At 43.8% G+C, this 22,715-nt stretch overlaps 1 protein-coding gene across 1 annotated transcript in view; it reads right to left on the bottom strand.

Moving 5' to 3' along the window:
• Nucleotides 1-22,715, bottom strand: part of COP1 (COP1 E3 ubiquitin ligase) — a gene marked incomplete at its 3' end in the record, with an annotated part of 127,288 nt that overhangs the window by 18,922 nt on the left and 85,651 nt on the right. The window contains exons 16-18 of the mRNA XM_082002726.1: nucleotides 17,602-17,719; nucleotides 13,477-13,601; nucleotides 12,206-12,366 (exon numbers count right to left, since the gene is read on the bottom strand). Of these exons, the coding sequence (XP_081858852.1) occupies nucleotides 12,206-12,366; nucleotides 13,477-13,601; nucleotides 17,602-17,719 (404 nt within the window). The remainder of the gene's footprint in view (nucleotides 1-12,205; nucleotides 12,367-13,476; nucleotides 13,602-17,601; nucleotides 17,720-22,715) is intronic.

Genomic DNA, 22,715 nt, shown 5'->3' on the forward strand with positions numbered 1-22,715 from the left:
GGAGCTGGACCACACAACAGGTACCCCCTGCTTTCCTCTCAGCCTGACGATGCCTCAAACATTTCAGAGCAGAGATGGTGAAAAATACAGGACATAGTTCAGTGGATATAGGAAAATAAAGACAACTGTCCTCTGCCAGGACTCAACACGACTTATTTCTTGTCACAGCAAACTTAGTGTACTGCTACAACCATCAGCAGAAAAGCTTCCGTGAAGGGTTCACCATCATCTACTGCCCTATGCAGTCTAAGCATCTATGGCTTCCAAGGAAGAAATAAATGATATTACAAGAAATGGCCTCTAAAAACATCCAAAAACACAGGGCACATACACAGTATGCATTTGTCTGGATAAGGAGAGATAGCAACGATGGAGTCTGGTGTGCATCACATTCATTACTCGATTAACTTTATTTGTAGTGAGCTGGGCTCAAATTCCACATTCATATGTTATCCCAAATTAATACAGAAGCCCCAGCCTGGCCGAGAACACACTTGTCTGCGTCACACATCCACCCCAAACCTGCTCCAAAAGGAAAACAATGGAAACTTCAAAAATCTGTGCAAAAATGAGTTTTCATAGCTTCCCTCCCCACTCCAAGATGGGTAATTCCCAGGTTCAAGATGAATAAAAAAGCCAAAGATTTAGCGACTGTGGTGGGCTTATGAGCAGGAGACTGTCTTTGTCCACATCCAGGCGTTCAGACAGCTCTGCTCTGGGAGAAAACAGGAAGCAACAGGAAGGAGGCGCAACAGCGAAAAAAAGGAAGAGGAGGAGGATGAGGAGGAGGAAACAGCAACAGGGGGCAACTGAAGGAGGAGTAGGAGGAGGCAAGAGGAGGAGGAAGAGTAGGAGGAGGAGTTTGAAGAAATAGAGGAGGAACTGGATGAGAAGGAGATGGGAAACGAGGAACAGGAGGAAGAACATGGGAAGGTAAAAGATAAAGAGAAGAATGAAGATGAACAAAACCAGGAGGAAGTGTTTAGCAGTAGAATAGAAGAAATAAAAGCTGGAAGAGGAAGAAAGGAAAAAGGAGTAGGAGAAGGAACAGGAGGACTGGGAGAAGTGGTTGGACTTGATCTTAAGAGTCTTTTCCAATCTAAATGATTCTATGAAAACCAAGGAGCCTTACAACAGGAAGAAGAGGGATGGCTGCAGCAGGTGGCCAAGAGACATGGAGAGGGTCTGAGCTTGTGTTCAAGGATACACTGCAAAAGCAGCAGCCAAATTGCATCCCTTCACCCTGTAACCGTACATCCAGCCAAACTTTTATCCCGAAGAAATCTCTGAAGTGGTATTTTTCTTATACAAACATCTGAGCATCAGCAGAGTGATTTTTCACAGTGTGGATCTTAGCTTGCTTTTGGCAGGGTAAAAATATATATATATATATATATATTCTTAAGTTTTGAAACAAAGAAAATTTCCAAGCTCCCAGCGCAGGCTGCGGCCTGCTATAACGCTAGAAGAAAAGTTTCAGAAGCTGCTAACTCCTGTTTTACTTCAGCTTTTCACGCATTTCCCAACAATTTAAGTTTCTTCTTTTGCATCGTCAAGCCAAGCATGAACCTAACAAAAACAGAAAGCTGACAGCGAGATGAATCCTTTTGAACTGAATAAGGACATTTGTATTTCACGTTCAGCTCATTTTCTCTGCTTTTTTTTTTTTCTTTTTACTCCTGCTGGCCCAAATTTATCTTTTCAAATGCTGGGGATAATGTGCAGGTTGTGAAGCAAGGCACAGGCAGAAGCACTATTAACCTCCTATTTTAATCAAGGGTATTTCACTCTAAAGGAGTCAATACACCCCCCCAAGCACATACTCCCCAGACTAGACCTGCTTGCTGTTATTTGGTGGTCAGAAGAAACTTGGCCAGAGCAGTCGGCTTTGTAGAAGGTATGTTTTGGAAGAAAAAGGCAACCAGGTCTCGAGTCATCAACCTAGAAACTAGGAAGAAAACATAATTTATGCCTGATTTACACTGGGATACTTGGCTAGCAATGCTAAGCCTCTGCCAAGGCAGGTAGTGAGGAAGGATGCAGCTTCTCCTCCTCCTGCTGCAGTTAATTTATGTGCTATCTGCAGATTACAGGTAAAAGGAACTTTTTTTTAATTTAATGGATCTGAACCAATCTTTCTTCCCGGTATATGTAATATTGCTTATCTTCCCTCCAGTATCTCTCATTATCGTAAGTAAATGGGAAACAATGCACTGCCTCATCTGCCAGCTCCCCAGGCTGCCCCGGCTATACTTCTCTGCTTAACTTAATATTGACTTCAGACATACTAAAGGAAAACTAGAAAATCCAGTACTGCACCAAACAGCTCCCTCCTCTCCAGCTTTGGCAGCCAGGTAAGAATTTCAGAAATGATTATGATATACAATAACATATGAGACGTAATTGTTTGAAGCCGTGCTTCCCTCACAGAACTCAAAACACCTCGGTGCAAGGGTAAACACAACTCCATTCAGCTGCACAACCCCAAATTTAACAGTATCATTTCTGTCTAAAGGGTACTCATTAAATTACTAAACATCATTTTCCTGCCATACTAGCTTTCCCTTCCTTAGAAAGGACCGATTATTATAATTCTGTATCTTATGTAAAATAATTACATATCCAGGGTAGTTTCAACTCAGACATGAGATTGCTTTCAAAGGAGCGACTGTTTTCACTCCATGCACACAGCTGGCACATCTAGCATTAGCTAGAATTAGATCAGAACACCACCAAAAGGAAATTAAGTCTTATTTAAAATAGGTCAAAAGGAGACAAGTCTGTGCTGCTCTTGGAAAACCAGTCCGAGTAGTTGTTTTTTTTACGAGTGTCATAAAAGTCTTAATTTTTGCTTTACTAACATTCAACATTATTGGCATTAAGCTGGTCACAAGTTACCAGGTTTCAAAACGCTTTGGGGTTTTGTTACTGACAAAAGAAGGGCAGAATGCATATGAAAACCTTCAGAACAGTTGCCCAAAGCCAAGTAGTAACTATATGAATGCAGAGACCCACACAGAGTAAAGCTTTTGCATAGAAAACCACCTGTGCATAAATGCTTCTACCTCCATTTCACCCAGAGGTTAAATTATCTGATCAAAATCTTGTGCTGGAAAGAAGAAAAAAATCAGTTCGTATTTTCTCCACTTCATTTAGACTCTGTAAAACATTAAATTCTGCTATTAAAATTGCTTAATTAGGAGCACTAGAGCAAAAGGTTGATGCAGCTCATGAGCTGCGACCACTGAATAGCGGTGGCCTGGCAGGACTTGCCATTAGCAGACGTACTGAAAAATGGAAGAAAAAACCCCCGACAATACTGTGAGGTTGCTTTGACTGTAATTGAAGCAGCGTCACTTGTTAGAGGGAATGAGGTTATAAACCCACCTTCAAACACCAGCGACAGCAGACCACCAGTGGCGAGGGTTTCAAACACCCTCGGTGTGGGAATTCTGCTGCTGCATTGAAGCCGACTTCAAAAGCGGTGGTTAGCCCAATGCCGATGGCTTTTCAGAACCTAATTCACTCACTCTCGCTTCGCTCTTGCGATACCAGAGTCCTCCTTTAGCGCTGACTACGTGTTGAGAAACACAGCTTTACCCCTGCAGCTCCCATCTTAAATGACCCCTTCATCTGCTTCATGAAACACTGAATACTGCCCGACTTCCTGAGATCCGCTCCGAGCGTTCAGACCTCGTCTCACTGGCACTTTGTGCCAACCAAAGACTTCAGCAGAGAGATAGCACTTCAAAAAAAAAAAAGCCAGCATGAACCTAGCAGTGGAAAGTAAAGCAAAGGCTGCTCAGGTAGGAGATGCTCTGACTCGGAGACCAGCTTTGGTCAGAGCTTGAGATCGGGCAGTACATGCTGGCTCAGTACCTGCAAGACTCGCCTGGCTCCTGCCATGACTTACTGCTTTCAGGGGGCTCTGTTCCAGGACACTATACATAACATACATTATAAAATCCCCAGAAAATACTAGGGATGAGCCTTTCTTCCCCAACAACTCTTTGCCTTTGGGTAGGGAGAGTGCACGCCTGCCACCTCCAATCCCCAGGGCAACAGAGGGTGAAATGTCCGCGAGACAAAGGCGCAATGCTAAGAACAAGCACGGGAAGAGAGGAGCTTACAACTCATGCTAAGTAGGTTTCCAAGCATCATCTGGGAAAAAAAAAACCCAAACCAAAAAAACCAAACCAAAACAAAAAAAATCCCAAACCAAAACCAAACCCCAAACCTTACAACAGCCTAATCAATTATTTAATCAGTGTCTCTAGAACCCAGCAGGATACATATCAGAGTTCAGACCAAAGGGCTCAACAGCAGCACTGCAGAGGTTGAGTGGGAAAAGGAGAAAACAGTTGTACAATGAGTTAATTCTAAAAGCAAATGTCTCTGCATACAAATCTGCTCTTTTTCTCTCTCCACCCCAATATATAATGTAAGAGTGAACCTGGGTATCACCCTAATATAAACAAGTTTCTACTAGGTTGTACTGTCTGGGAAATAGCCGATGTGAAGGAAGGGCCACACAATACATACTGCTGCACTTCAACTTGTACCTTGTAACATTATGGTTCAGTAGGGAGTTGGGGATGGAGTCAGGAATGAATTCCAGGTTCCAGGTGAATTCCTGACTTGGGTTCATCTGTTAAAAAACCCCTCATACTTGAATAAAGAATTGATGATTACTAAAGCAGCAGAGTCCCCACAGGAGAGAAACATCCACTTACAAGTTTAATGACAACTGCACAGAGACTTCTTTGTGTCCCCAGCTCACAGCATGTATCACAGCAATACAGTTTGTGATTGCGTTGGGATGCTCTTATTTTTTAAAGCCAAGGAAACAACAAGAGCCTGCTCGGACCTCTGCTTGCACCAGCAATGAACTGCAATCAATTATCTGTACAGCTGCACCATCGGGATCAGCTACTGTAGCTACAATGTCAACAGTACTCAGAGTTTTGTTGACCACTATGTCATTCACTTGCTCTAGGAAAGAGATGACTAATAAGGAGGACCTCAGTCCTACCTACAGCAAGCTGTCTACTTCTCTTGGCATTAGAAGAGACGCATTGGCAGGCAAATATCAGGTGTTAAAGTCTGAAAGAGTAAATGCTGCCTTCATTCACGAATCATGTGTAACTTTGACCTGCCTTCATTTAAAAAAAAAAAAAGTCAATCCCTTGGCAATTTTCTGCGATTATGCAGGGGGGAAAAAAGTATGCCTCACCTTGCAGAAGGAGAGAGAAATTGAGTTTGCAAACGTAAACTTAAAACCAACAAAGAAGAAAAACCCAAGCCACCTACATTTCTTGGAGAAGTTATTCTTAAAATAGAAGCTAGAATGATATCAGAGTGCTGCAGTACCACAGGGGACCTGAACTTCCAGAGCCGAACAAAAGCGACAGACTCATCCCCTCTGTTCGCATCGGCGGCACGGCCAGCCGCTCTGCATCTCAGAAGAGTTAACAGCGGCACGGATGTACCAGCCACCCACCAGCATGCCACCTTGAGCCCTGAAACAGCAAAATAAATGGTGCAGTACATTTCTTCCTCCCCCTAAATGCACACTAGACCTGAGGAGTGCAGCGGACAGAGGTCGGGGTTACCGGGGAACCGCCCGACTCCCTTCACCCCTGCCCACGCTGGCCTGCGGCAGCGGTGCAGTCCAGCAAGTGACTGCCCTCACCGGGAGGGAGCTCAGAGCGTGTCCTGTAACTGGGGAGAGGCAATACCACAAGAACATTTACCACTTTTTCTCCTTCTACAGAAGACTCAAAATTAAACACTTTCTCCTAAAGCCTGTCATCTGCATAATCACATTATCAAGATAGTCTTTCACATGGACTGATGTGTCAACACACTGAGATTTCAATATAATGCACGAACTGTTAATAATAGAGTATGATTTTCTTTCCACCAGGTTCTCTGCAGTTGGACTCCAAGGGTTGTGATGAGGAGTAAAATATTGTTAGTCACCTGAGTATTTTTTAATTAATTTTCCTTAGCCACAGAAAAAATAGAGCCCCAAATGAGCATTTGAAGAGATATGGCTATGAAGGTATATGAGCACGTTCAGCACAAAGAAGCATACATAGTGAACTTGTGACATCTTTCATCTGCAAGGTAGAAATTATTCTGCATATGAAAATAGTTTTCAAGCAGCATATAAAACAATATATACAGTGTGTGTTGGTATACGTAAGTCATATGCTAAGATTTGGCGGGGGGTAGCAGGGAATCAAGCATGTATGATATATACTTTGATATTCCGGGTTCCACTCGTTTTTAACAAAGACTTGAGATCTTCATATAAGTAAGGGAGGAATAGACATGAAAAAGGTAGGATGGAAGAGAAATAAATTTACTACTAAGGAAAGCGTGAAGCAGCAGTAATAAAAGTCAAAGAAAACTTCTTTTTTTAAAGCATTGCCAGTGGCCAGAGGGCAGAGGGCATGTCAAGAGGAGTGGGAAGACATCACACAGACAGCTGCGAGCTTCACAGCACGCATGCTACAGGGCTTAGACAGCTTCCACAGGAGGGAGGAAAATCTTTGAAGGTTTTCAAGAGGGGGAGAAAACACAGTAGAATAAACCCGATCAAAGTCACATCACTCTCAGCCTCCCGTAAACTGCTGTGCATTTCAATCACGAGGGAGAAGCTGAAGTCCACCGCGTTTCCAGGATGAAGCAGCAGCGCGGTGCTGCACCAGAGAATAACCTGTGAGAATACCGGTTTGGGAGATGCTGCACACGACTATGCTATGGGCCAGCCCTGGTCTAGGAAAGAAAGGATGAGTCAGAAAACAGCAGGCACCCTCCCTGAAAATACTGTGGTCGGAGCTACTCACGCTGCTACCTGTGCCAGCAGCTGGTATCAAAGGCAGGCAAAGGGACAGCTTGGGTCTGATCGCTCCAGGCAGGCATTTATCTCAAAAGCTTTAGATTACTACCTAGGTGTATCTTAACCGACATCTGAACAACTAGTTGAGGATGCTGCAAAAATAAAACAACAATGCGTTGAAGCTGGAAGTCAAAATTCTCATCAATTTTGAGCCTTTAAAATTTCAGCGGCAAAGCGGAACAAAAAAAAAAAAAAGAAAAAACAAATCAAGTCTTACACTTGTTTTCCCCCCAAATGCCAGTGGAATTCATATTTCAAGTCACAAGAAATGTAGTTACAGTCGATACAAGTTACTTAAGAATGACACTGAGTAAGTATTTGGTTATTTGGAAATGACAAAGGAGGTTTCATTTTTAATGTTCGTAAGTCATCCAAATTAATTAGCGCTTTAAAATGGCAATGAATCATTTCCCGAAATAATCTGTATTGGCTAAATTAATTCCAGTGAAGGGAGCCAATTTGCTGATGGTAAATTATCAGTCCCTGACCAGCTCCTGTGTATGTTGTATACTGTTTATTAGGCTACTGGGAAACAAAAGATGGCTACTTTTCATCAGTGAACATGATTGCAGCCCTATTAAGTGACCAGCTTATTGCGGTACAATTACAGGTTTCTATTTAAAGAATTCAAGCCAGACATCATTAAGAAACAAAGCTCGATGTTCAGAGGAAAGGAAGAATAAATGGAAGAAAGGCTTGGTTTTCTGAAGAGCTGCACCAAAAACCTATTTGAAGGGAGTATTTCCATCCTCTTACGGTTAAGAAAGAGAAGTTCAGAGATTCAAGACTAATTACGAAGATACTTCCATCATACGACAGTGCCTACAGGCAACCTGAAGCCTGGAGTCCCAGAGCCCGCTTCTTTCACTCACGGCTAGATGATTGTTTTGAGACTCCTCTAAATTAAAATGACTTTTGAAGAGCAACAACGAGGTGAAAAAACACACAGATGGGTTTCTGCTCTTCCCCGTCAGGCAGAGGAGATGCTTTCATAGCACCGCCATGCCACCGCTCTCACAGCCTTCCTCTCAAGTGCCTGGAGACCTCTGCGTCCATCCAGCACGTACCACCACGCATGCGCTCGCCAAGTGACATGACTTGGTTCAAGTCTACAGCGCTGTTCTCAATGGATTTCCCTTCCTTACCCCTCTAAAAGGAAAATATACGTACGTAAAGGTTTACCTAAGCTAATTTGCACGGCATTCTCCTGCTCTTATCTGCAGGTATCAAAGCTTCGACATTTCTGCTTGAGAAATCTTTCCCTGGCTAACCTGCTTATCGGCAGTAATGAATACTCATGCAAACAGGTACAAAATTAAATGGCTTCTTTACAGTGATTATGATAGATTGAGCCATGCTTAATCTACATAATCAAATTGCTTTTGCGTTCAGCAGTAATACCTTTTTGCTGTCCTGGGAGCTCAGCCTTGGTTTCTCTTTTGACAGCTTCTTTCTGAGAAACACCAACCATGACTGGGAAAGGGGCTACCTGAGATGCAATTATTTTATTTAACACAGCTGTATGAAGCACATCTCAAACTCTGCTATATGGCAAAGCAGGTCCAAACAAAAGGTGTTCCCTTTAGGACAAGGGAAAATGTCACGTAGGATACGTAAGGGAAAACAAAGTACAAACCAATCTCCTCCAGCTACTGTCTATGTACCTAGACATAACTGGAGTGACCTTCTCAAGACAGATGAGACATCTCTCTGCACCTAGCCGCAGTGAGCTACTACCACTACGATAATTTCCTTTCCCTATGCAAGAGCATCCCTATATGCAAGAGTATCGTCTGCTTCCATACTAATGAAATAGAAGAATGTATTTTCCAATCTCAAGACCAGATCCACATTTCAGATCAAGCTGGCTAAACCTTACCGAGGTACCAGAAACAAAGCATGGCACAGGTATATTATAAAGTCCTTGACTTGGGAAATAGAATGATTTGGTTCAGGGAAAGTTCTGAAAAGCATCTTTGTGTCTAACTCATGTTTATCAGATCACTTAGGCCAAAAGTGTCCTGAAGCTTTCTCTACTTCTAACTGTTGATCAATTTTTAGATTAAGATGAGAAGCAAGAAATGCTTTTCCCCACAAACTATGAATAACTGCTGTTTTAAAAATATTAAACAGCTTATTTACCTTTGTCCAAAACACAGCACTGAAAGAAGCAGAGCAAAGGTTTCCTCCCTGATGTTCCTGCTGAGAGGGTTTTTTGTTTGCTTGTTTTTTTTTTTTTTCCAAAGAGTCTAACAAAACAATTGTCCTACAAGCCAGTGCTTATTTCTAAACATTACCTAAGAGTTGAAAAGTGAGTAAGCCTGATGCAAAATGCTAATAAACACTTACGGAGAACAATTTCTCTCCCTCATTATGGCTTTTTGACACCTGTGGAAAGAAGGTGCTGGCTGGACCTCTGTGGTTGGAAAGGTGACAGCTCTAGCAAAAAGGTCCCCGCATCTTCATAAGCAAAGGAAAACCAACGCAGACGGGGAGGGGGGAAGATGGGTTCTGGCAAGGGCTGCTAGCACAGCTTGACTTTAGCTCAGGAGGAAGTAAAAGCTTGAATTACACAAAAATAGATTTAAGAAAGAATCAATGACATTTCATCTGAAAGTTTTAGTTAAGTTTTAATTAGGATCTGAGATTTTGCACTTAAGTGCATGAAGTGAAGGAGTACGTGTACTCATGCTTCCCAAGATAACTGACAGATCTGAAACTCATCTCATCTCAAAAGGTTAATTAAAGAACAATCCTTGAGAGCAACACCGTCGGGAAACCGAGGAGAGTCTGCTCCACCGGGGAGCCCTGGGGAAAGGCTGGCACGCAGCGCCCGCATCTCCCCTCCTCGGAAACACTCCAGGTAGCAAACGGAACTGCTGCCCAGTGACCATGGCAGGGAGACAAGCGAGATGGCTTAGAACCAGCCCAGCAACGCAGGCAGAACAGCACGCCCACAGCAGGATAAAGCTTACCCGCTGCGCTCCCTGCCCGCGCCGAGCTCTGCGGTGCTGCTGGAGCTGCTTCGACGCACGCCGCCCTTCAGCGGGGCGGGCGTGATCACTGCCAGCGGTGAAAGGTAGGTGTGGTAATTCTTATAATTAGGAAACTAAGGCAGAGTGACTCACCCAGGATCAAAGGCTGCAATTAAGCCAGAAATAGGCTGTGGGTTCCCCGATTCCCACAGATGCTGACAGCACTGTGAGGCAAAGGCCTTCTCTAGTTCATCTGAGCATCATTAAAAAACATGTCAGCTTTCAGAGGAGCCCGTATATATGAAGCTCATTTGAAAAATTTTATGCCAAATTTAAGAAATGTTATCGAAATGGGGAACAAAAGAGTTTCATCATTTGAGCAAGACTTTGGGGACGTCGGTGACCTTTGGCTGTGCAGTAATTTAATTTCCTAAGAACATGAGCAAAGTCTCAATTAGGTCAGAGAGGACCGCTGCACCGGCACAAGGGGGAAGAGGAATGTGCGGCTGCATCGGTGAAGAGTACTCCTTCTCTCGGGGGGACTGGAGATATGGTGCAAGGAAGCATTAAGGCCTCCTGGCAAAAGCAAGCGAGGCTGCTTGCTCAGTATGTAAAGCAGGATGGCACGCACCACAGGCGGAGGTAAAACACAGAAGCAAACCACTCAGCCAGTGCTCTCGGATCACAAGCGTCTTTTGCTGCTTTCTTTACAAACGAGAGCCAGGTACTGTGGCTGCCGCAGGAGAAACAGGCTAATTTAGAAGCCGTCCAGGGAAAAGCAGAGGAATGATGGAAAAAATATCAGAATAGCAATGGATTCTGAATGCTGCTTAATGGAGTGAAGCCTGAATGTTATTTGGTACAATCTTGATGGGCCTGATTTAACTATTACATTTTTACACAATATTTTTCATACTGGTTATGAAGAACTGCTTGACAGCCCTTGGTGACTGCTCAGAAGTTTCTCAGCCACTTAAGCAGAAGGTCTATCAGAGTAAAGCACATAATCAGAGAAAAAGCTGATAAGGAGCAAACGGCAACAGAAATAACACCGGGGTGAGACATCACTGTATGTCTGTTGCCTGCAGAAAAGCTGTGCAGGAGGTCAGCAGGCAGAACAACCCAACACAGAAACACTGCAGTGAAGAAAGTTCAGGAAAGGGCGTTTCTGGACACACAGGTTCCCGCAGCACATTTTTACCCAGCAGAAAGATGGATTACGCAAGTTCTAAACAGCCACTCTTCATCTGAGACGTGACATCGGTGTCTACCATGTCATCCTAAATCCCCAGCCCAAAAGAAGCTGGTGACCCTACATCACTTAGTCTCATGCCCACCATTCAAACACAAGAGCCCACTTTTTGCTTTTAAATCGAAAGTGCAATTTCAGATGCTCGGGTTTATTTTTATTTTGATTCAGAAGCGTCTATCTGAAGTAAGCTGATGCCAGTGACAACTGAATCACAGTTGTGGGTGCAGTTTCTTCATACGGAAACAGACTGATAGACACTACCCTTCCAAAACACTATCTTTGTGAATACAACATCTCAGGACATCAATTAGGCAACGTTCCACTTTAGCTACTTGGAAAGAAGACTATTTAAGGATGAGCTCCTCTCCTCTCCCTCCCAACGAGCCCATTAAGCATCTGATCTGCAAACCCTTGTACATACAAGAGAGTTACTTGCTCATGGTTTGTTTTTTTTTAATGTAGGTTTTCAAGAGCACTCTGAATTTAAAAGCAGCATTTTATTCTCCAGAGCAGCCTCCTGCCGAAAAGGCCACTCTCACAAAAGCTGCGTCAGGTCTGCCTGCATTAGTACACATGCTATGTATATGAATTAAGTGTCAGTGGAACAGTCGTTGAGGTGACTGCAGCCTGGGCTCACCTCCTTTATATATCTACTCATCTGAACACGGGGTCTGTATTTCAATGAGCGAGCCCATACAGACACAGTAACATCGAGATAAGGCTCCACAGCAAGTATCTGCAGGTGACTTCATTAAAGCAACGAAAGAAATCTGCTAATGCACCTACAAAAAACATTAAGTGACAAAAATACAATACTGCTTTTGGGATTTCAGGTACCAAGCAGAGAAATTCAACTCTTCCACCTGGGTGCTTAAGAGCATAGCAGTCCCTTCTCCTCCAGCATCCCCCAGCATTTATGTTACCCTGCAGATCTTCACGTTCTCACGCTGGTCTGCAATGCCCATAAACGGGAAAATACCAAGTGCAGTCAAACCCTCAGCAATGCTAGTTCATGAGAAAGCAAGAGGCATTCCTTTCGCACGCAGCTGGATGCCTGAGCAGAAAGCTTACCCCATCTGGTAGTGCCCTCCAGCATACAGCACTCACAAACTCATTTGTGTCATCTTCTTTCCGGTCCTTGTCCAGGACACTTTTGACTGTATCAAATTTGAATGTCAGCAGTGTCTTTGAGAGGCCCTTATAGTATAGGTAAAGGGAATTATTTTCGCTTCCTAGAAATAAAAAATAAAAATTAAAAAAATACAAGATTAGGTTCTGGTAGCAAGCACAGGAATAAGGCTTCTTAGTTCTTTCATTGTTTAAGACAAGACCAGACATTTCCTCCACGTAATCATCATCACGCTCACGGTGCCTTGGCAACTGGCAGTGCTCCACAGCAAACTTTCACGATGCTTAATAACAGGACCAGGATTTATTACAAGACAACTGCAGTACGCAGTCCACTCGCAAAACTTACAGGATCCCAACCGTCCCCCATAACTTCCTTACGGCAGAGCATCTACGCTACCACACGAAACACCGCTACACCCAGCCTCCTCGGCGTTTCAGCTCTGAGGCAGGTAGCACCGTCTCACTTTTGCTTGCTGTAATCAAGTATGACAGTTTGGTCTGTGGAGGTTTAAGTATGAGAGACTAGACAGTGTGCAGGCTTTATTTAGAAATCCATCCCAATTTCTGCCTTGCAAGCTGTACAGAGATCAGAGTATATACAAGCAAAGGTCCTCCCTTCAGTGCTGGCACAGCTGTCCTGCTCATCCCACAGCAATCAGCCTGTCACTGCCTTCCCACCAAGACCCATGGATTTACAGAGGTTCAACAGTCCAACTTAAGAGGTGACAGGACAGAAACCACCAACGGGCTAACTGCTTCAGAATGACATAGCGTCACAGGGAGTTGTTCACAACGAGCGCGTTAGCGCTTCGCCATGCAGAATGCTGTACTAAGTGACAAGTACAGGACCACTCGTGCAGTCCAGGCTACTTGCCCTTCCTTAGAAGGATGAGGATATGCCAGTTGATAAACTTGAAGGACATAAGTCACATCAACAGTGGTTACATTAGCAGCTGACTTTTGGTGACAACGTCTTAATCATCATACATGAAGAACTCATCTGAAATGGGGCAAAACCAAGTACAGACCCCCTCAGGTCAGGGCTCCTTACGCCTTTCCCTGGGAAGGGAAGGAAGGTGGACGTTCAGAACAATCCTCTCTCAAAAAACCCATGCAGCTACATGGTACAGTTGCCGGTGTGCTTTGCAGCAGGAGAGGCACCAGCTCTGAGGAGTCCCATTAGTGTTTGGCAGGATGGCTGCTCTACTCACCACAGGCGATGTAGTCTCCGTTGGATGCCAGCCCTACGAAATTCTTCTCGTTGATGTGACCCTTGAAGGACCGCAAGCAGTGAGGCTTCCCTACGTTCCACAACTTCAGCTGACTGTCTGTTGACCTGAAAACAATACCTAAAGTTACCCTGCTGCCATATGGCAGGCACTCCTCGCTTGCAATGCTGCTCCTTAACACCCTACTTGCAATGTAAATGTTGAAATCTTAATGCACTCCAGGAGATTTATCCCACTTTCAATCACTTGCAACTCAGCTTGAGCTCAGAAAGGTATCACGTTATTTCAGAAGCCTGTCAAAACGCATTATATGTTTGAATAAAAAGCTTCCCCCAACTATTACTCTTCCTTTCTCCTATGAATTGCAGAGTCCTCCACTGAACTCTACAGCCTTTGGGCCACCACTGCCTCCTCCAGATCTTTACAGATCCAGGACACACTGAATTGTGGGGGTTTTTGGTTTGTTTTTTGGGTTTTTTTTGTGGTTTTTTTTTTTTTTTAAACCTCTACAGTATGGGCAAAATCTGTTCCCTTCTCTCTGCCAGCTAAAACTCTCATTCATGCCATTACAAGACTCAAGTAGGAAGCAGCCTCCTCCTCCCCCTCCAGCTGCCCTGAATGCATGTTCTCCTCCTGCCCAATACCAAGCAGCAGCATGTAAAACCTATGGGGCTCAGAGTTGCTATTACCATTAAACTGATGTGGTTTGCTCATGTGTAATTGAGACTGCATAGATACAGATCTCAAACTTCCACTTTTTTCACCTTGGCAGCAAAGCTAAATATTACTATTAAAAAAATACACAAACTCTGTCGGGATTAAACCAAAATTGATGTTCTCCATTGTTCCCCCACATGCGAACATACCTGCCTTCAAAACGTTTTTCTATTTACTGTGAGCAAACATTTTTCCCTTTGGCAAAGGAAAGGAGGTGGAGATAGTCTCCTCTGCCTGGCAGAGCTCAACTGAAATAGCAATATCCCAGGTTTCTGGGAGATATAGGATTAACTTCTTTACCCTGAAGGGGTAAAGACCTGAAGGGGCATGAGCCCCTCTCACTTCCCAGGCATTATTCTCTAGCAATCGCCGGGCTCTGATATTCTGGCACTCGCTGACGTACGTTGATACGCTTCACAGTAGGGGAACAGCAAATGGTCATGTGCTGGGAATGAAGCCATGTGAAACCACCCTTGAGGAAATGGGTAGTGCTGTTGTGATCTTAAATTTGAAAGAGATTGGGAGCAGGACCTGTCAGCCTCCTGGGTGGGAGAAAAGGGAGGTAGATAATGCTCCCCTCTTACAAGCCACATCACCCAACCTTGCTGCTTTCTGAATATCAAGACCTGAAGGGAAAAAAACCCCCACCCAATATACATCAAATATTATTACCAATGATGTAACAAATTAGCCCTGCACCAATGTCACATTTACCAAAAAATATAGCACAAAAAGAGTAGAGATGCACCTCGTGCTGTACTGCAAAAACCTTATCTCAGCCCTCAATGACAGCTGGAATGACAAAGGAGTGATAAGAGAGCTGCAGCAAGATTTGTTAGTCATTTGTAATAATAGCGTGAGGTCAGATCAGAACGAAGGTATGAACTTCATCTGTAACACCATGACTTAAGGAGGAGTGCATTCCTGGTCCCAGGTCTTGACCAGGGCATCCCTAAAACAGAGTATTCACCTTCTCTGCCTGATGCTTGTTCCTCACCCACCACTGCCCCACGCTGCCACTCACTCTCCCTTCCCATCTCTTGTCCTTACCATCACAGTAGCAGCATAACTCACAGAAAGGGCAAAAAGGGGCATACTACTGCTTTTTGGCTCACGAGTACAGGGAGGTGTCTTCTGTGCTATTAGGGCAGCTGTATTTTTAAAACACTGCTTTTAAAAGCTTCAGAGTTGCCTGGAAAGTAAACTTCTAAGGACAGGGTAAAGCAGCAAGAGACTAATCCCTGGTCTACAAGTCAGATTCCTGTGACAGCTTCTGCTATTAGCTAACCCATCAAGAAGACCTCATATATATATATATATATATATATATATATATATATATATATATATATATATAGGCACTTAACCTCTATAGTTTAGTAGCGTACATTCTAGATCTCTTTGTTAAAATAAACACAGTAAAAGTCTATTACTAATGGAATGCTTTACTGTTAACAAATTCCCATCAAGCACTAGCTGCGTTTGCATTGCTTAGGATAAGCATGCCGTAAAAGAAGAAAGTTATCCGTCCCCGGACCGCAAGGAGAAGAAAAGGCCACTGGTTCTGCTGGTGTCACACTGCTCTTCTGGTTTCGTACCCTCTCCAAAAAAATATCATAGATGAGCTGCTCTGTTAAATCTCTCTCTGTAAATCAGCACTGCAATCAATGTGTTGTGCTAAATACCAGGCAGTTCTGAACACCCTTGAGGTCAAAACCTAACTCTACAAGCAAAGTAAATCAATGCAATCTATAAAACAGCTTTAGCGAGAAATCTAGAGAATCTGAATATACATATAATTTTTTCTTTGAAGAAATCAGTGCTTGATTTTTGGGAATCACTATTGCAGTCTCCTCTCCTCAATTTGCAAAAAGACAGACATGAAAAATAATCTGCTCTCTGACATTTCTTTCTGTTCATGCCAAAAAAGATAGGTGAACCCTCCACTTAGTCCCTTCACCCTGTTGTTGCCTGTCCAAGTCTGACAGCAATATTGATATTCCTCCCAGGACTGTGGGATAAGCTTTCTCAGATGATCAGCTCAAGCAGGACAGGGCCGTTCTGTCCTGAAACATGCCATAGATGATGCTGCACTTGATCATGGCTGTAAAACATTCCCAGTCTACTCCTGCTTCTATTAAACACTTTCTTCTTACACAGACTTGGTTCAAAGCATTAAATTTAATTTTCTCTGTGTTCTATGTATGAATTTGCACCTCATAATGTTAATGGAAATAAGAAGAGAGGAGCTGATTAAATATGAACAGTACCAGAAACCACCAGGGAATCTTCTACCACACAGCTCAGCTCAGAGTAACTCACTAGCAGCCTGAATACACCTTAAATGCTCTGCTTTGGCTCCAGGCTTCTAGAGAAAACTGTGTTAAAACACAGGACTGAGCCAAGCTGGTTTATCACTGGCTTGGTACAAGGCAGCAGGCATACTTCCTGGGACTAGATTTACCCCTGGGAGCCACCCCTGCTGCCCTCGGGTGTTATACATGAGGTTGTCGAGATCAAACATTTCCCTGCAGCCCCCCAAGATTACTTGCATTTTCCCCAGCGTGTAAGAGGGGCTCACCTCTGGTTTATTAAAGGTGCTTGTAGCCATTCACTCAAACCTTTCACTATGTGATCTGACAGACACGCTCATTCCCACGTGGTTGAAAACCTACCTACAACTGAGGCAGCCACATCTGGCTTTCGGGCAGCCACATCTGGCCATGCAACTGAACAGAAGCTGTAGAATATTATTCTTCAGGGCCTCCATAGCAGACCTTATGGTCTAGCCCAGCTGAAAAGCTGCACACCATTAGGACCACAAAACTCAACTTCTCCTTGTCTACTTTCTAACCCAAGTATAATCCTAAAAACGGCCTTCACAGAGCAAGTTAGTAAATTACTGGAGAACAGATCAGTCAGTCCTACTTGCGTTTCTTTCAGGCTGATGGCTAAACCTCCTCTTCAGACATAGCAGTACCATTTGATCACTTCTGTCACTCATCACCTGTGTTTTACTGCCCTCAGGGCTCTGCCAGCAGTCTTCTCTACAGCAGAGCTCTGGTCAGGAGCATCCTCAGCACACACAGCACTTTGTAGAAGGAGAGTCCACCTGCAGCTTCCCAAAGTCAGGGCTTGTGGTCAGGAGCTGCATCTAGTTGTCTTTATATCCCCCTTAAGCATTTTAGCTCCACAAGACAGAGCAGAGCCACGTGACACAAGGAATGAATTTCTATTTTTGTCTTAGAAGAAAAAGCAAGGATCTGCTTCCCAAAAGCACAGCAGCTAGCGCACGCACCCACCCACGCAGGTGAACTTGCACGATGGCCCTGAAGAGCGCGAGAAAGAAAGGGCTACGAAGTTTTTAGATACATAAAAGGCAATACTTACGCAGAGACAATTTCTTCCCCGCTCACAAATTTTGCGTAGGAGACTGCCTTGCGATGCCCTTTGAACACCATGATCGGCTGCTTAGTGTTGCGAAGATCGTAGTAGTGAACACAGTGATCTGGAGATATGAAAGAAAAAGGGGCAAAATTTAATCAGTTGGAAAGGATGCACGGGACCTCTAACAGTCATCTCACAATAGAAGCCCTGCCTGAAGCTTCCACACCTCACTTAAAGCCTCCTCTAGGATAAACAGTCTGCACTATAGCGAAGGAGTGTTTAAGCAGACTTCTTAAAACAGCCCCAAAATTCAGTCTGTAAAGGTCCAAGCAGCCTTTCAAAGAGTCAGCGAGGGGAAAAAAGGTGAATCCACATGTGTGCGCACATACACATGTCCTCCCACAAACCTCAATTGGCCCATGTGCAAGCCAGCAGCTAAAAGGACCCTCGCTTCTCCTGCCTACTTTCTTGGCTCCCTGCCTGGCCACTCTAATTGCCATTTTTAATTCCCTGCACCCCCTTCTCCTTCCTCAAGCTGTCCCCTGTTGGAGAACTTGAGGCTAAAAACTCAGTCTGTCGGCTACTTAAATTGAATCATGGAAAATAGGGATTAAATTTCTCATGCTTGCTCTAAATGGGTAACCTCTATACTTCTGTTCTTTGCTTCTCTCCCTTGACTTTATTACCAATCAAAAGAGAATTAGCATTTCTGCTCATAAGAGAACAGACTAAATTCCAGTTCTTAAGATTTAATTCACAGATGTGCTGCAGTGCCACAACCACATAAAAGGGACTGCAACAGAATTAGTGATAGATTTATTTTCTGCGCAACTAAATGTCAATTCCCAAGAAAATAAAAAAATAAGAATAGAAATCCCCCCGAGACCCAAGCCCCAAACACCCCCAGTGCTCCTTCCCACTCAACAAGGTTAATAAGCTTCTCCCTTCCTGACTTTCAGCCTTTAATGTTGAACTTCATTTAATTATCCCTTGCTATTCTGGAAGCGCAGGGAGGGAAGGCCACACACACGCAAGGAAACTGAGCCGGACGCCTTTCTCACCAAGCAACTTGCGATACTCAGACGTCAGCTGAAAACTGCTCTGACCCTCCTCCCACTGAAATAACACCCCACCAATGGAAGTTTATCACAAAGATTACACAGAAATGAATTTAAATGCCAATAGCTACGGTTATTTTTGTATTTGCACAGCATTTCAAAGCAGAGCTCTCAGTCGTACAAATAACACCCAGCTGCCTCAAAATCCCATGTGGTTTGAGAGATAACTGGATTTACATCGATCAGGCTACAGCAACCGCCGTCAGACCGGCCAGGGCAGCTTCTCACTGTAGTAACGGGCTAATTGGTGGCCGTGGCAGGACTAGGGGCTGTGTCAGAAACATCTTCAGTGAAAGGCAAGCAGGCAAGTCTCCTTCCTCTCTGGCTGCTTCCACCATCTTGCTCTCTGCATAAGATGGGACCAGAGTCTTCTCCAGTAAGAGGTTTCTGTCTCTCTCCCTCCTCGCTGTGTAAAAACAGATGCTCCAAGCAGCCACGCCAGGCTTTCTCCCGTCACTTACACCAGGCAGTGAACTGCTGAATTACCCCGTTGTGTTGAAATCCAACAGCTATTACAGCCTTTACTACTACCACTGAAATGCTGGGAAACGCTGTACCCACAAGCACTCTTCCAAGCGCTCCTCTTTCTTCTACCTCCGAAATATAACCCTCCAAACAGCTGACACCATCAACCAAAATCCCAGCATGTCCCTACCATTCAGGTATTTTAATTAGCTTCAGACAAGATGATGTTGCAAAAGGTTTATTCAATAAAGGGGTTAATTTTCAAAGAGACTTTGAATTAAGCCTTAACACTCCTTTAACAAGATTTGGGCATCATGGTTCTTTCCACCTTAAAGCTTGAGCCAAAAGGCTCCGCATTTTCTCATTCCTCAGCCAATGTACCCGCTGTGGGAGCTACGAAACAGTTAACTGGCAATTGTTATTTTAATGAGCAGAATGATTCTAGCAGGGCTTTCTATTAGGAGCCAGTTAGTGGATAAGCCTTTCAAGCCTGTTTTTGCGCTCACAGTTTCAACCCCCTCTCCAGCTGGTCCATCATTAGGATACCTTTTGAGCACCAGATTTTATCCTTCAGAGGGCGGCAGGGAAAAGGGGTACCTGCAGACGGCTGCGTGCGAGCAGCTGGAAAGAGCTAGAGCAGGAAAGACAAGTCCATTTGCAGAGCAGAGGCACGAAGTTGCATTCGCCTTCTACATGTCGCAATAAACAGCTCGAAGCCTGCCGGCATCTGGCCCCAGCACCGTGTGTGCCTCCCGGCGTCGGCAGGGCGATCGATCACTGTCTGCTCTGATCACGACGAGTCCGAGGGAATGGGCAAGGCCAGTGGGTTCTAAAATTAGCCACTTAATTATTAATTGATTATTTCAGCAGCCAAAGTGTTGATGCCCAATTGATTTTTTTTTTTTAATTCAATTGAAGCAGCTATTTTTAAGTAGATACATGAAGACAAATGCTCACTGCATTCATTAAAATCAGAACAGGTGGTCATGTTTTACAATTAAAGAGATACTCTCTCTTGTAGGCCATATGGACTTTCTGAAAACATGATAAAAATGCCATCTGCTGTGGAAGCAGAGCGCCCAAAAATGAAGCTAAATGAGAAAAATACAACTCCCAGGCACCCTGGCAGCAGCCTCGCTGAAGTATGAGCTAAGTATTTGTATGAGCTGAAGTTGTCCACTATCAGCAATATCCCAGGCGAGGTGCTCTGGAAAGCTCAGCAAATTAATTCATCTTTAAGGCAAGCTGAAGGTAAGGAGAACAGAGTGACCATTGAGGGGAATCAAACACTTCCCAACTCTGCAAGAGCCCATAAGCTCATCCAGCATCCCACCGCTGGCTCCTGCCCTCGGCATCCCTAGCTGAACACGGAGCATACTCCATTGCTACCCAGCAATGCACAGGGGTATTTGCTTCTTGTTTTGCTCCTCAAACACAAGCATTAAAATCATCATTTGGCAATTTTTTTTGGTAGCTCTACAGTTTCCACCCCCACCAGAAAACTCACTTAGAACAATTTCAACTTGGAAACAACATTTCCCCAGTTAAAAGCCTTGTGCCTAACCCCTGGGCAGCAACAGCTGACTGCTTTAGTTTTTCTTCTGCATCCAGGCTTAATGGAAATATATATATATAGAGAGAGAGAGATAATGGGGAAAAACATGTATATATATGATAACAAATTAAACACTCTGAAGCAGTTCTTGTCTAGTTCAACGTCACTGCAGAAGCTGAGCACGACAGAATTCTGCTGCTGCACTTTCTGACTTCAAATGTTTGCTGGCAGGTCATATTTTATTATATATGTTAGGGTTTTTTAAGTGATCTCAGAGGGCAAAAAGGGCAGCTAAGCTCTCTCACTGTGGCTGAGAGGTCTCTGAACAGAAGCCTGAGTTTTTAAGCAGTGCTTTTCCAGAACACTCAAAAACTGCTTACTTACGTTAAGACACTGCCGCTTTCACCTTTGAGCCATCTAGTGACAACCAATCAAGAATTTAGACTTTTCCAAACTTCCAAAAGATCTCACCACCTCTTCAGTAACTAGAAGCTGCGTGTCAGCAAAGGACGGCATCCCTCGCTGCTCGGCAGCTCATAAATTCACAAGGCTCCAGCTGGCAGGAGCAGGGTGAAAGGGAAGGATGGTTTTGCGACATACAAGGCAAAGTGATCAGCACCTTCTCAGCCTCATCCTTGGACTCAGCTTGGTTGCAGGCATAGGGACACAGCAAACAAACTGATGATGCGGTTACGTGATCTTAGGAAATGAGGTTAAAAACTTAAAAAACCCAAAAAACCCAAAAAAAGAGAGCTGGGAACTGCTAATGGAGCCAGCAGTGTCTTAGGTAATTTCAGACCTGTTCAGAAAGATGGAATTGCTCTCGGATTTTTAGTTGTTTAAACAAAAAAATAACCAAAAGAAGGCAAAATCTGTTTTTGCCAAAAGTGATTTTCCTTACACTTAGATTTGTTAATAAAATTCACAAAACAGCTGTTACTAGCAGCCTTTAAGCTCACATCACCTATTACAAAGCTCTTAAAGTGTACCGACAGGCAGCAGCTCCAGAAAGAGCAAGGCAAGGGTTAGCGAAGAGTATCACACAGCAGCAGTTTGTTTCACTGAGTACTGGTGCATCAGGATAGCAACACACACAACTCAAAGAGCAGAGTGATTTAACTCCCCAGGTACCCAGCAATTCCAAGTAACATTCACCTTCCAGGGCATGTGCTTCACACTCATCTTCACCACGAATACTAACCAGTCTACAGCGTGAGCTAAGTCACAGACCCCCCAAGGCTTTTTTTTTTTTTTTTTTTTTTGACCAAGAACTACTACTTAAAGGATATCAAGGCAAGGACAGCAAAACAAAAATTTACCTGCAATGCAACAGTTTAATATTCAATGGATGTAACAACTAGAAAATCCCAGGAGCTGCATACAAAGGTGCTGTGGCTCTCCTCTGGAAAACTGAATTGCTGGAGAATCAATGATCATTTTTCTTATTTCAATCATTTAGAAACGTGTATTTCTCAACTGTTCAATATTTAGATTATTGATCCATTCAAAAAAATAAATAATTTACATTACTCTGATTTTTCAGTGCTTATAGACCTGAGAATGTAAGTGGTGCTCACTGCCACATGTTAGGTGAATGTTACAGCCAAGAAGATGCCTGTATTGAAAACCAAAGTTGTGGGGTGGGGAGCCAGATGTTAATTAAGTGATCTGTTACAAGACTTCTGTTAGCAAAGCACATTTGGGACTTTTTAAAATGACAGATCTTCAATACCAAACTCAGAGGTCAAATTAATTTCATATATTAATGCTCTGGCTGCAGCCTGCAGTCCTGCATGCCTCGTTCTGCAGATGTTTTACTGAAACAGAAGCGCAGGCTAGAGTGTAACCTTTAATGTGTTTCTCTTGTGCTTCTTTGACCATGATGATTTGATTTGTTGCATCTAGTAACTCATGTCCCCAGTTAACGATTCCCTCAGTTTTGTCTGTTTACACTTCAAGTTTGGATCAAGGCTGCCTGT

Source organism: Phaethon aethereus, assembly GCF_964289735.1.
Source record: "Phaethon aethereus genome assembly, chromosome: 8".
Classification (NCBI taxonomy): domain Eukaryota; kingdom Metazoa; phylum Chordata; class Aves; order Phaethontiformes; family Phaethontidae; genus Phaethon; species Phaethon aethereus.